At 58.8% G+C, this 13,516-nt stretch overlaps 1 protein-coding gene across 1 annotated transcript; it reads left to right on the top strand.

Annotated features, from left to right (window-relative positions):
* Positions 1-315: 315 nt before the first annotated feature.
* LOC124234282 (putative glutamine amidotransferase-like class 1 domain-containing protein 3B, mitochondrial) lies at positions 316-12,935 on the top strand. Its single transcript, XM_046651549.1, has 7 exons — positions 316-590; positions 886-938; positions 2,183-2,296; positions 3,173-3,292; positions 6,676-6,768; positions 10,565-10,721; positions 12,041-12,935. The coding sequence occupies exons 1-7, from the start codon at positions 432-434 to the stop codon at positions 12,167-12,169; spliced, it is 825 nt and encodes a 274-aa protein (XP_046507505.1). The 5' UTR covers positions 316-431; the 3' UTR covers positions 12,170-12,935.
* The last annotated feature ends 581 nt before the right edge of the window (positions 12,936-13,516 follow it).

Genomic DNA, 13,516 nt, shown 5'->3' with positions numbered 1-13,516 from the left:
AAAAAGGACATTTATGAGAATTCGACATTTGAACGCTGGTCATTCGACACGGAGGAACCACTTTTAGGGATGACGATGATGCTGAAGTTGATTCTTAGTCTATTTTAGAGCAGCGATGCTCAGCCGCTGCTGCCCCGCGCCCGGCCCGGAGACACGGGACACCGGGCCCGGGCAGCGCAGCCGAGAGCCGGACACAAGGAGCGGGAGGGAGGCGGCGGGGCGGGCGAACCCCTCCGCCCGGGGTCGCGATCACCCGCTTCCGCGAGGACAGAGCCAGAGCTCCCCGGGACGACTGCGCAGGCGCGGCCCCGCCCCCGGCGCACTCGCGGGAGTGGAACGGGACGAGGCGACTGCGCAGGGGCGGCCGGCTGGGTTCCGTGCGTGGCTCCGTGGTCCCGTGACCCTCCGACCCCCCGCCGTCCCGCGCACCCATGGCGGCCGTCCGGGCCCTGATGGCACCCAGGCTGGCGGCGGCCTCCGCGCTCGCGCCGCTCCCCGGCCTGCGGCCGCTGCCCGCCAACACTCGGACGCCCTCCCCGCGCGCAGCCCTGCACGGCTCCGCGCCGCGCCCCGGGCCCAAGGTCGCGCTGGTGAGTGGACGCCGGCGGGCGGGGCGTGGGGGCGGGGCCGCCGCCCGAGGTCCGGCCCTCTCCCTCCCCCCGCCCGAGGTCCGGTCCTTTCACCCCCACCGTCCGACGTCGGAGACCCCCTCCTCTCCCCGCCCGAGGTTGGCCCCCTCCCCGCCTCCGAGGTCCGGTCCCCGCCCCAGGTCGGCGCCCTCCGCCCGAGGTCGGGTCCTCATCTGCCCCCGCCCCAGGTCGGACTTCTCCTCCCCGTCTCGGGTCCCTCTGTGCGCACCCCCAGTGACCGTCCGCCCCTCCGCAGGTGCTGTCGGGATGCGGAGTCTACGACGGCACGGAGCTCCACGAGGCCTCAGCGTAAGCCCCTCGGGACAGTCCTGGGGCGGGGGGCGCCTCTTCCTGAGCCCTTTGAAGAAACCTCCCCTTAGACAGGCAAAAATGACTGGTCAGGCCTCGGGACACAAAGGAAAAGTTTTATAGATCAGGTGTGTAAAATATAGGAACGCATAAAACGAGCTTTGTAAATATGTCCTGTGGCGGTGTCCCCCAGGGATGACCACGTGCCCTCTGCCTTCTGGTGTTTCTCACACCCCGTGTTAACAATGGGCTCACGGGAATGGGTGCTGGTTTTGCTTGGCCCTCCAGCTGATCTCAGGGCAGCACAGCGCCCTTGGCTGTCTGAGGACAGAGCGTCATTGATGTGACCCGGCAGCTGGTGCTGAGTAGTTTGTATCCTGTTTTTTTTATTTTTTGGAGAAAGGTTCCTGTGAGCAGGACCATGCTGGGCTGTCAGGTTTGGGATAAGTTGGGGGACAGTGAGGCGCCCCTCCCACCCTCAAGCCTCCCGGGTACCCACAGGCGCCTGAGGCTGGTGGCTGTGCGTGGCCGCCGAGCCCGCCCCGTTGGGGTTGCCTGCCCCCGTGTCCTGGTGTTGGCGCCGGATGTGGAGTGAACTTTGGAGCCCGCAGCGCTGGGGGGGTGACCAGGAGAGTGTCCTGGTGGGGGCTGAGGAACGAGAGAGCTGAGGCAGCAACAGGGAGCCGGTGAACAGCTTGAAAACCTCTCAGGCCCGGGCAGGGAGGTTACTGGAAGCAGAGCCCCAGCACCAGGGCAGTCCTGGCTCTACCAGCTCACGTACCCCGTGCCGCCTCCGCCTCCCGCAGGGAGCCACGAGGGCCCTGCACCTGGGACGGGGTGGTGATGGAGCAGCCCTCAGGGAGCCCTGCACATCTCCCTGTCTCTCTCCCACCCCCGTGGTGGGAAAGCTGGCGGAGACCAGGAATGAACTTACTATCCTGACCGAAAGCGCCCTCAAACCTCAAGGCCCGTCAGTTGGCCTGTGGGAGGAAGAGCATCCAGAGCAGCCTGGGAATCCTGATACCCCGGCTGTGATACCAGCTGGGCCACCCTGCTCCGGACACCATCTTGTGAAGGGAGCTTGGAGACTAGCTGGTCTCCACAGGCTAGTTCAGTGACAGTGACTTTGAATTGTGGGCGTTTGAGTTGTTAGCAAGTGAACTGTAACTTTCTGCAAAGCAAGTAGATGAACGTAGGGGTTTGTACCTGGCTCTCAGCTAAAATGCTGTTGTCCTCCCGTGCAGGATACTGGTTCACCTGAGCCGTGGCGGTGCTGAGGTCCAGATCTTTGCTCCTGACGTCCCTCAGATGCACGTGATTGACCACACCAAGGGGCAGCCTGCTGAGAGTGAAACCAGGTGTGGGTCCACCCCTCTGGTCCTTGAGCGTGGACAAGGGGCAAGTTGACAGTCCTGAGAACCTGCATGCGTAGGTTCTTCACCCTGGGTGGGAGCTGGATCTGTGTCTAAATGAACCATCTTCTTCCAGAGCAGTCGTCCTCAGGCTGTTCTGTAAATGCTGCGAGCCTAGGATGTTGTTAACTCTTGATGCCTGCCAAAACGTTGAAGGAAAATTCCCACCCAGCAAGGATCTCATACCTTCCTTCTAACTAAAGGAGTGCGTCTCATGGGCTTGGGTCGCCCACCTCGTTCCCCTCTTGCGGCCCCACATCTCTGAGCCAGCTCCCGGGCACATTTCTGTTCTGGAGGCATGTGCTGTCCTGACCCTGCCCGGCCTGTGGCCCTTGGAGGCTGTGGTTCCAGCACCTTCCAGCTGGGTTTAGACAGAGAGAGGTGGGGCCTGCGGTTCCCCACTCAGGAGCCCCGTGGTTTCTTTTTCTGCCTGGGCCTTGGCCCTGAGCCCCACAGCCGAGGGTGGTAGCAACTTCTGCTGTGGCTCATCCTGGGGCTGCTTCGCTCTCCCTGAGCAGTAGTTTCTTACTGTCCCACCACTGTCCCATCATCCATCAACTCCCCGCACTAAATGCTGTCTGCTTCAGCCTCTCGGAGGGGCTTCCATCTTCCTGGTGGCCCCGGGCTCACACAGAAAGTGCCAGATAATTTGGCATTACTGTAACTGTGTCACATTTTCTAGGTATCGGCCTTAATGCACGTGTGAGCGCATGTCCCCGAGGCCGAGGGAACATGTCTGCTTGTCTTGTGATAGACTCCAACCTGCCCCCTTTTCCTGGTTGCACACTGAACCTCTTTTCCGGCCTCTGTGTTCTTTGCCAGGAATGTTCTGACTGAGTCGGCAAGGATCGCCCGCGGCAAGATCACTGACCTGGCTAGACTCAGCGCGGCCAACCACGACGCCGCCATCTTCCCCGGAGGCTTTGGAGCCGCCAAAAACCTGTACGTGTTTGAGCTCTGGGGTCTTCTGCTTTTCACCTGGAGCGGTCGATGGGGATGAGGTGGTGATGTGAACGGCTCTTGGGGGCCTTAGGGTCCAGGCAATGCACAGAGCTGCTCTGTGATGGGGACTGCTGTAGGGTGAGGCTAGGTAGTGTTTGAGCAAGCTGTGGGTTTTCCTCTCCCTGCTCCTTTCTGAGCCCTCAGGGACCTGGCCACCTTTGAGGGCTTGGGCTCTCTCCCATCTGACAAGGGTGCTCACAGGTCTCGTCACTCAGAACTCGTCTCCCTGTTGGTGGTCCTCAGACACCAGCTCTCCTGTGGGCCTCGCAGCACGGAAACCTGCTTTCCCACTCAGGCCCTTTGGGCGACGGTCCTGGGTGGAGGAAGGGAGCCCTTTCTCGCTTTGCCCTCTGGGTTGTTGCCACGGTAACTGGACCACAAGTTTGCAAGACCATCATGGTATAGCTGTGACGTTGTTTGGGTTTCAGGTTCTCTTTCTGTTCCCTTCTTTCTTTTGTCTCTGGTTTCACGGAATGCCTGCCTGTCCCGGCACATCCCTCAAGGTGGGCCTGGGGCTGCCGCTCCAGTGATGGAGGGTCCCCACACAGCCATCAGGTGCGGGAAGATGGGAAGTGGCTGCGCCGGTAGTTTGGGGGTGTTAAACAGGCGATGTACTGTGCGTAACAGCCGGGACTACATGTGTTTTGGTGGAAACCAATAGATCAGCAAATCAGGCCCTAAACCAAGCATTTTCCTGTGTCAAGGATAAGAACATTTCTCTGTCCCAGGTCCAGGGGGCTCTGGGGAAAGGTGTCTGGCTGTGCCGACAGGCAGCCAGCCCCTGGGGCTTGCCTTCCCGCTGCCTGGGCCATTCTGGGGTCCTGTAGCCTCAGCTGACCGGGCCCCAGTAGTCTGCCTGCTCGCTCCTCTGCTGGAAACTCTGGTCAGAAAGGGGTGGGCCGGGGTTCAAGGCCAATACCTCGGATCTTCTCGCCTTCTGCCCACCCTCTGCTGTGCCCACCGCCTCCTCAGGGCATCACTCCGAGAATCCCTGCTCTTCCTTCGTTTCCCCCCTGCGCCCCTGTTCACTCTCAGAGTCTGAGTGGGTGCTGGTGCCCGCCTGCTTTCCTCCCGCGTGGTTCTCCAGTCTCACACCATCCCGTTTCCCTCCTCGCTGAGCTGTCCGTGTCTCTTTTCTGAGGTTTCCAGTATCCACTGCTTCCTAACCCCGATGGGTCCCGTTCTCCCCCCAGCTCTGAGTTCCCTGAGTGCTGTCTTCACGCCCTGGGAACTGCCCGCTGGGCTCGTTCTTCCCAGCTGCTCCTTCCCGGAGCTGCCTCCCTCCTGCACCCCGTCCCCAGGAGTTTCATCTGCATGTGGCTCAGCTGTCCCCATGTCTGCACCGTGGATCTCCACCTTTCTGACCCGCATTTCCAGCTGCCTGCCTGAGTGGTTGGACCCACTTGTTGCTGTTTAAAGCTGCATCCCCCAACCTGTGCTCAGCTTCCGTCAGGCTCTTGTTCTCTGGACCCCTCGTGTTCAGGGGAGGCGGTGGGTGGGGTTCAGGCCAGATGCCTGGGATCCTGTGCTCACCGTCCTCAGTTCCTGTGCTCCACCTGGCTCAGTCAGCTGACCGGCTGATCATCGGCCTTCCACCTGCAGCAGCCCGGCAACCTCCTGGCTGGCTGTGTGGGCGCCCTCCCCCCAACGTAAGGGGCAGAGGCTGTTGCATTCCCTGAAGTCTGACTCTACTCACGGGCCTCGCGTGTTCTGACACCTCGAGGCTCTCTCCACCTGCGGATGTCAGAACACCTCCTTTTGCCAGATTCCCACCCCCTTGAAATGGTGCCCATGCTCCTTTCTCTTGCTGGAAGCACTGTCCCTGCCTCACGTCCACTCCTCCCGAAAACCAGCCTGTCAAGTGATTTCCCCACCTCACCATCTTCACAAGTCTCCGGGCAGGCGATGCAGAGAGCGGTCTGTGTTGGCTGTTCTGCGACTTCCAACAGGACCAGACATGCTTTCTCAGAAGGACGAGCCAGGTTCAGAAGCCATTGCCCCTTACCTCTGATGCTTGGTACTCAAGGGCAGTTTGAGATTTGTTGGGGTCGTGTCCCAGCAAGGCTGACCACCCGCCCTTGGTTGACTCAGAAGCGCAGACGTGGGCTGTGCAGGGTTATTGGTTGTTTGGCTTGGTGTTCGAGGAAGCGGTGGGCCTTGGCTCAGTGCACGTGTGAGCTCGTGCTCCCTGGGGAAAGCTGGGCTTCTGGTCACTGGCCCCATTCTTTCTCACCTTTCCAGAAGGAAGGCCAGCTCCCACGTCAGCGGTCTGTGTGGTGGCCGCTTTGGTTGTTCAGGGAGCAGGCGAGTTCACTTCTTCCTGCTTGGGGCTCTGGCTCCTCTCGGGCACTGTTACCAGCTTCTGCGCGTATTTCCCGAGAGATCTGTATATCTGGTTAAGATCTCACCAGTGAGCAGCCTCTCAGCTCACTGTTGTGCAGTCTATATTTCCGCTCAGCAGCGTGGCTTAGTGCTGGTCCGTTAATTGTTCGACAGCTGCCCCACAGATCCCATTGGGTAGACGACCCAAGCCTGCTGGACGTGCGTGATTGCCAGCCCTCTCTTTTGTCTTAATAGCTTTTTGGAGGTGTAATTGACATACATACCTTTAAAATGTAAAATTCAATGAGTTTTGATGTGTGCGTGAAACCGTCACCACGTTAGGATAGCGAACATCCGTCTCCCCCAAGAGTTTTCTAGTCCTTTGTGTGTGATACTGCAGACGTCCTAGGATTGAGGAGTCGAACACATAAACAGAATAGAAGAAAGCCCGGAAGTGAGGCTCTCGGGAAAGGGGGGGTGTCCTTTGAAGTTTGATGGGTCTCACCACATTGCCTTCCAGAGCGATGTACGGGCGCGTGCCCGCCAGCGGTGGGAGGGGCCGTAGAGACTCCTCAGCTGCCCTTGTCTGGTGAAGAAGCAGCTGTCCGATGTGCTTCGCCTTTCTTTTCCTTGTTAGTGAAGTGCAGCATCTGTTGCTGGTTTTAGGCCAGTCGGATGTCGGCTGTTTCTCGTTTACCAAGCGGACTTCCGAGCGCCCTGGGGGCCTGGCTTGGCTTTGCTCTGGTGTCTGTGCTCCACTGTGCCTCTGTTGTCCTCCCTCCTGCTGGTTCCCGTGCTTCTTTCTGTTTTAAAAAGCAGAAAAAAAGTGTATGTGTACGTATATACAATTATGTGAAAAGCCATGTGCACACACATTAGTGACTGATTTCAGGGACTGTGGAGTTAACGGACCCACGTGTAAGCCTCGGGTGGGGTTGGAGGCTCCCCAGGCCGGTGGCCACCCAGCCGCAGGATCTGAGGACGCCTCCTCTCTCTGGTAGGAGCACGTTCGCCGTAGACGGGAAGGACTGCAAGGTCAACAAAGACGTCGAGCGTGTCCTGAAGGAGTTCCACGAGGCCGGGAAGCCCATCGGGTACGTACCGCCAAAGCGGGCCTGGCAGGACGTGGGGCCTCCACTTGGGGCCCGGTGACGGCTGGCCTGGGTCTGAGACTGGGCTGTGGGGGGAGGGCGGCGGCTGGAGCCTGCGGCCCGGGGCTCACAGCCAGGAGCTCCCGTTGAGCCCTGTGGGCTTGGGAACTCTCAGCCCTTTCGTCGCTTTCGTCGCTTTCGCCAAGGGGGTTTCATGTGATCTCACAGGTGCCTTCCAGCTCTGAAAGTTCTCTGGTCACTTTTATTTCTTCTGACGACTTAGCAGGAAGGAGAGGGGATGATTCTTTCAGCTTCTGGAAGGTTCCCTAGTCCGTGCTTCCCTGACCCCCAGCCTTTACTGGCGCCTCTTCCCCTCGCCTGGCCTTGCCTTCCCATGCCTGCTCAGAGCAGCCCCGTAGTTACCACTCAGATTTCTATTCTCCGTCACTGTCGTGAGCACCCTTCCTGACGCCTTGTCACTTGGCTGCCCTTCTGGAGGTACACACCGATCGCAGGTCATGGCCCAAGGACTGGGTCCTGAGGCCAGCCACACACGAGTGTCCTTGTCCTCCTCTGCACGACCAAACTCACACCGTGGCACAGCCTTTGCTCATGCCACAGCCTGCAGTCCTCGGTCCTGGCAGGTGGGCGAGGCCAGCCGTCACCTGCAGCCAGGAGAGGCTCTCAGAGATGTGGGGTGGAGACCCCCTCATCAGGCCTGATCTCGTCGGACTTGTGTTTCCACAAATACCCCGGCAGTCGCTCCTCCGTCCTGCTCCAGTGCAGTGTGCTGTTTGTCCACGTGTACTCCACACTGCAGCGCGTGGACCACGTGGCTTTGGAGTCTGTTGCTGGTTGGAGAAGGCCTCTCAGGAGCACAGCAGTGCACAGACAACTAAAAACTAAAAACTAAATTCACCAATACACAATCTCGAGGCCACTTCCAATCTCCATCAGATATGCTTGCTACCATATTGTTGGCAAACCGAAAGAGAGCAATATTCTGTTAGAACCCTCTGAGCTACAGAGGCTCAAAAGGACAGTCCCCACTGAAGGCCAGTGTCCTTCCCAGACCCTGTGGTCACTTGCCTGAGGCTCTGCCCAGTCATCACCCAGGGAGCCCCAGATCATGAGCGGCGCCAGCCTTGGGTCCATAGCCCGGGCGCACGTCTGCATGCACAGCATCTCCCTCCATCCTCCCAGAGTTGGACCTGCTCGGAAGAGACGGTACCTTCCTCAGAAGAGAAGAAGCATGGAGAGTGGGCGATGCCGATACTGCGTGGCCGCTTGCCTCCCAGGACACTCATTGGAGCAGCACCTGTTTATGTGGGCGAGCGCCCAGGGAGGAGCCTGGCACCCTTTCTTTGTGACCAACTCAGAAGTACAATACATAGGACAGAAGCTGAGCAGACTGGCCACTTTCCTGCGGGCGTTCTGCCTATTTGTATAAACAGACGTCTCAGCTGAGTGCACTCGAGAGGAAGCAAGGCCAGTGTTGTCCCCTGCTAACCGTGGGGCATGGAGGCTGGGCGGGGATGGCGACTACTCTTATCAGTCGCCCTGTAATTGCTGGAGGCTCACTTCAGTCCCTCCCACAGCAGTTTCTTTAGTGTTGTCCTGGCCACGGATGAAATGCCCTTTTCAGGCAGTGCGCCTCGCGTCCCCCTTCCCAGCAGTCCCGTGACTTCTCAGCCTTCTCGTCAGAAGCACAGATGGGCGATGGGGGTTCCGCCAGCTTTGCTGCCTTGCTCGTGTGTCCCCTGACTTCAGCACAGGAGTGCTGCAGGCCAGGGCTCTGTCAGGAGTGTGCTGTCGGCCAGCGTCACCGTCCGCAGCCTGAGACCACAGCCAGCGTCCACAGCACGAACAGCCTGACTCGAGGGCTCATGGCCGCAGCGTTTGTTTCTGGGCATCCTGCCCTGGGCTTCCAGTGCCTCTGAGTCTGCCGACGCGGGACACTCCCAACATCGGTTCAGGTGGCTGCTTACCTATCAGTGGCTAAGGGAAATTGTGTCTCCTGGGTTTCTAATCAAAAGTTGTTTTGATTGTTGTGACATTTAAACAAGTTTGTAAATACGTTTTTAACGATATTTTGTTACACCAGCCTCAAGATGGGGCCTTGCATGTCAGCACAAGTAGGAGTGGTCCTCGCTGTCTAAAATAGACCATTCCTGCAAAACCTTTCGGAAGCCAAAACAGTGTAAAGCGAAGAAGCAATTCCCACTAATTTACGTGGGAAAAGTTTTTGACTGTTCCTAGACCCAAAAAATAATCTACTGAATCATGCAAATAATACACAAAACCTAGAATACCAGTAACATGCAGTGAAAGTGGGAATGAAGTGCTAAGCATACAGCTCATAGAAAGTAGAAGTTACGTGTGAATGGTGCAGTTTCACATACGAGAACCCAGGAGGCAGCGAGCGCCCTGGAAGGCTGAGCAGTGTGGGGTGATGGTGGGTGGCAGGCTGAGTCAGGGGAGGTGGGGTGGTGGGAGGTACAGGAGACTGCGGTGGAGGAGAAATAAGAGGGTCACCTCTTAACATCTCATCATCAGCCGCCTGTCAGGGCAGGCAGGTCAGCGGCCACCACCCCTTCTGCCCCTGCCGCTGTGCCAAGCATCTCGGCTCCCGTCTGCTGCGGCTCCTGGGCAGGGCGTGAAATACTGCGTGTGCTGACTGCTCAGCCTCCCTACCGGCCCAGTGCAAAACAAAGGCTGACTGCCGTCTTCGCTTTTCACCTTTTTTCATAAAAGTGTGAAAACCTTCTTTGGATTTCTTTCATTTGGCCGCAGCGGGCACTGATGTGGGGCTTTTGTCAAAGTAAAGTGGCATGAAATGGACTCTGGGATAGTGGGGGAAGCCTATAGGTGCTGTTAAAGACAGGGAGAAGAGGGTTATGAAAGGGAGGGGGCTGGGGTGCGTGGAGCCCAGGTGAGGAGAGGGCAGTCCTTGATGGAGCCACACGATGGGTCGCCTGGCCTGGAGCTGCTGTGGCAGTTGACACATGTTCTCACGCCGGGCATTCTGCAGCACCCGGCGCCTGGACGCCTCAGTGTCGACTGCAGCAACGGGCTCAGGCACCGTTGGGTGGGAGCGCCTCCTGGTGAAGAGCAGAACCTCTTGGGAGCCCCAAGGGCAGGCACTGTGATGGCCTGGTGTGTGCACCCAAGAGTGACCATGAAGCTCAGGTGCTGCTGGCACAGGCTGCTTGTGGGTGTGTAGTAGGGTTGGTGCTCTGCTGAGAGGGTCCTCAGCTCCCTCGGGGCCAAGCATCCACCTACCTCTGCACCGACAGGTCAGGCGAGGCTGCTGGTTGAACTGTGTCCCCTGGCTCCTTGTGTCCCCTTTGGAGGAGGGGGTCTGGTTACAGCCAGTCAGTACAGCTGTGGTTATTTGTTGCCGTGTGAGAAGCCACCCCCAAAACTCAGGCCTAAGACAGCTGCCACCATCTGCTGCCTCCTCTGCGAGTCGACCTCTGCATCCCCACACACCACATCCGGTGGCTTGTCCTTGTCTGGCAGCTGGTGCCCGGAGGCTCCAGACGTCGGGGAGCAAACTGAGGACCAAGTCATGATGCGGCTCTCCCACGCTCCATCGGTCAGAGCCGCCATGGGTCCAGGGGGCAGGCTCACCTCTCAGAGCTGGCAGTGGCTCTGCTGCGGTGCCCTCCACCCCCACGACTGCTGGCGTTGGTGCTTGTTTTCAAGGTTACTTAGGTTCTTTAGGCTGCCTCGTAGCACCCCCCGGCCTGGCATCCACACGCACGGTCCTGAGCTGACCTTGTCCTTCACCTTTCAGCTTGTGCTGCATTGCTCCTGTCCTTGCAGCCAGAGTGCTCCGCGGCGTTGAGGTCACCGTGGGCCATGAGCAGGAGGAAGGCGGCAAGTGGCCATACGCCGGCACCGCGGAGGCCATCAAAGCCCTGGGCGCCAAGCACTGCGTGAAGGGAGTGACCATATCCTTTCTGGCAGTGGGGGACAGTGCATGGTGCTGGGTCCCCCTCCTCTGGCCCTTTGGGGCTGTCTTGGGCAGCAGCCTCTTCAACCAGTCACTGCCCTGCTGGGGCACCGGCCTGCTGGGGCCTGGTGCCCAGCGCTGAGAGGTCTCTGCCTGTGCTGTGGCCATGTTTCCGGGCCCGTCCAGTGGGCACATGCTGCCCTCGGCTCAGCCCGGCTCCCTGGTGGGGCAAGGAGATGGAGGCTGGAGGGCCAGGGAGCTGCCTGCTCTTGGAGGGAGAGAGCGAGGGCCCAAGGCAGGGTGGAGGCTAGGGGAAGGGATGTGGGTGGGGGCACTTCCCGGCTTTATTCTTATTTTGGTGGAAGCTTCCCGGGCAGAGGGGATGGGTGTCAGTCCCAGACAGCCTCATTGCCCCTGTTCCTCCTGCGAGTGAGTCCTCTGCATGCTGAGATGATGGACTGAGGACGCGGAAGGGAGCTGCTGGCAGAGCTCTGCAGGCGTGCAGAACCTCAGGCCACAGGCTGACTGTGTCGTGGGCCTACATCTGGACCCAGAGGATCTGCACGTGGCCAAGTCAGGAACAGAGCAGCCGTGTCCCCGAAGGTGCCCGAGACAGCTTTGGGTCCTGTCTTGAAGGTTTTGTCTGTGTCGAAGGTGGCTTTCTCTCTTCGGAGTGTCTTTATTTGCAGGTGGTTTCAGGTGTCAATTTTCCACCTCCCTTCAGAGCAGAGTGGCCAGCAGACCTTGGCGGTTGGTTGGCATGGGGTTGGCCCTGGGGCCTTTGGCATAGATCCAAGGACACACGTGTTGGTTAGGGTGGAGGAAGGGTAGGGGTCAGGCCGTGCATTGTGTGGAGCATGGATCCCAGGTTGAGTTGGTCTCTGTGGCTCCTCTATGGTGGGAGCGGGCACTCGACAGTGTCTCAGTTTCTTGATCTGAAAAATGGAGGTGCTGCTGCCGCCTTCAGGGCTGTCGTGGGGTCCCAGGTCTGTGTTGGTCTCGTGTGGCCTGATGGTGTAAAGCGTGTTATGAAGCCAGTGCTCTCGTTGCTGAGATTGCGAGCGTTTTTCCTTTTGAGAACACGCTGATCGGGAACTCGTTCCACGTTCTTCGGTTAAGTAGTGCAGACAGTGCGGAAGGCGGGGCCCTGTCGGCAGAGGTTGCTCCAGGAGGGTTCCCCACGTTTCACATATGTTGAGGAGGAGCGTGGCATGCGCCCCTGAGGGCGGCCTGGCAGCAGCGGCCAGGGTGGATGCTTTATGCCTAAGGTTCTCTCTCGTCCTTGCTGGGTGACGTTTTTCCGTAACTTCTGTGCACGAAGCTCACGTCGACCAGAAAAACAAGGTGGTCACGACCCCAGCCTTCATGTGCGAGACCGCGCTCCATCACATCCACGATGGGATTGGGGCCATGGTGAAGAAGGTGCTGGAACTCACCCGAAAGTGATGCTGCTCAGTGCCGTGGCCTCAGCCTCGTCCACCAGGTGGAGCTGGTGGCCTGCTTTCCTGTCCAGCTTGGACTATGATAGCAATTTATTTTTGTGCTTAGGTTGATAGTTATTTTCTGCCTGAAGAGGGAGCGTGCGACATACTTGGGGTCAGGGGTAGAGGATGTGAGACGTTTCGCCCTCCACTGGGCTTCCCTTCCTTCCATGCGGAGGAAGGAGCAAAGCGTGCACCCAGTGGCTGCTGGAGTTTGCCTGTGTGACCTGAAGATTTCAGTCAAGGCAGCTTTCTTGGGGAGAATCGGGTAGACAGATCCTTCTGCAGTCTTAGCTTGGCTTGCTTCAGAGTGCTCAGTGTTCAGAAGGGAAATTTCTTAAATGTGCAAATCTCGTATTCAGGAAAGCACAGCGCCATGCTTGTGGCTAATTGAAGATTCTCCAGTGTGGAGTAAATGAGTGCTGATTAACTGAACGGTGAGGGGGTTTCCGTAGCAGACAGTCCCTTTGGCCAGGGAGGATGAGCTCCTTGCCAAAAGGACACTTCTCACAGCTGCGTTCCAGGCCTTCTGAAACCAGCAAGTGAGGAGTATGAATGAAGCTTCTTAAATTAGTCTCAGTTCTCTTAATTTTCAGGAAGAAAGGGAAGTTGCAGATACTTAGCCCGCGTGGTTGCCCTGCGGGCTTGTGACATCAGGCTGGTCCCAGGCCGTGCACGGCAGCTGATGTAGATGTGTGAGGAAGGGCAATAAAGTATGTTCACCTCTGTGAGCGTGGCTTCTGTTCTGGGTGGCAGCCCTGGGGCGTTTGTGGGCCTCACCCCTTGTGGCCCTTTCCCCTCCGTCTGTCTGCTCTGACCCTCGAGGTGCCTTGGACACGCCGCAGTGTTTGCGCCCCCTTTAGTTTTGAGAAAGCTGCTTGGTGTCACAGCCAGGCTGTTTAGTTTGATCCAGTTTGCACTGAGCTGTGGGGTGCTGTCCTGGGAATGGGGCGTAGACACAGGTCACCCCACTCTCCCTCTCTCCCCACCCCTCTGCCCTGTGAGTGAAATGATGGACGTGCGGTCTTCCAGGGCCTGTGGGAATGCGGGGAGGGCAGGCCTGCTGGTACAGGGCTTCCCAGGCCCCTCTGCCTCGCCTGGTGGCTGTGTCAGCCGGCCTCAGGCGTTTCTGGTTCTTCCTCCACGGGGACTCTGTTCTCTGGTGGCCTGTCTTTCTCCCACTGCGGCTGGGCCTCACAGGGTGAGGGCCCCCTCAGCACACCTGCAGGCACCAGCCACGCTGGCCAGGGTTGTCCTTACCCCATGCAGCCAAAGGTCGCCTCACAGGGCCCATCAGAGGTCAGGCAACCCA

Source organism: Equus quagga, unplaced genomic scaffold, assembly GCF_021613505.1.
Source record: "Equus quagga isolate Etosha38 unplaced genomic scaffold, UCLA_HA_Equagga_1.0 73442_RagTag, whole genome shotgun sequence".
Taxonomy (NCBI): domain Eukaryota; kingdom Metazoa; phylum Chordata; class Mammalia; order Perissodactyla; family Equidae; genus Equus; species Equus quagga.
Note: the sequence above shows the minus strand (reverse complement) of the source record. Positions and strands in the feature narration are given on the sequence as shown.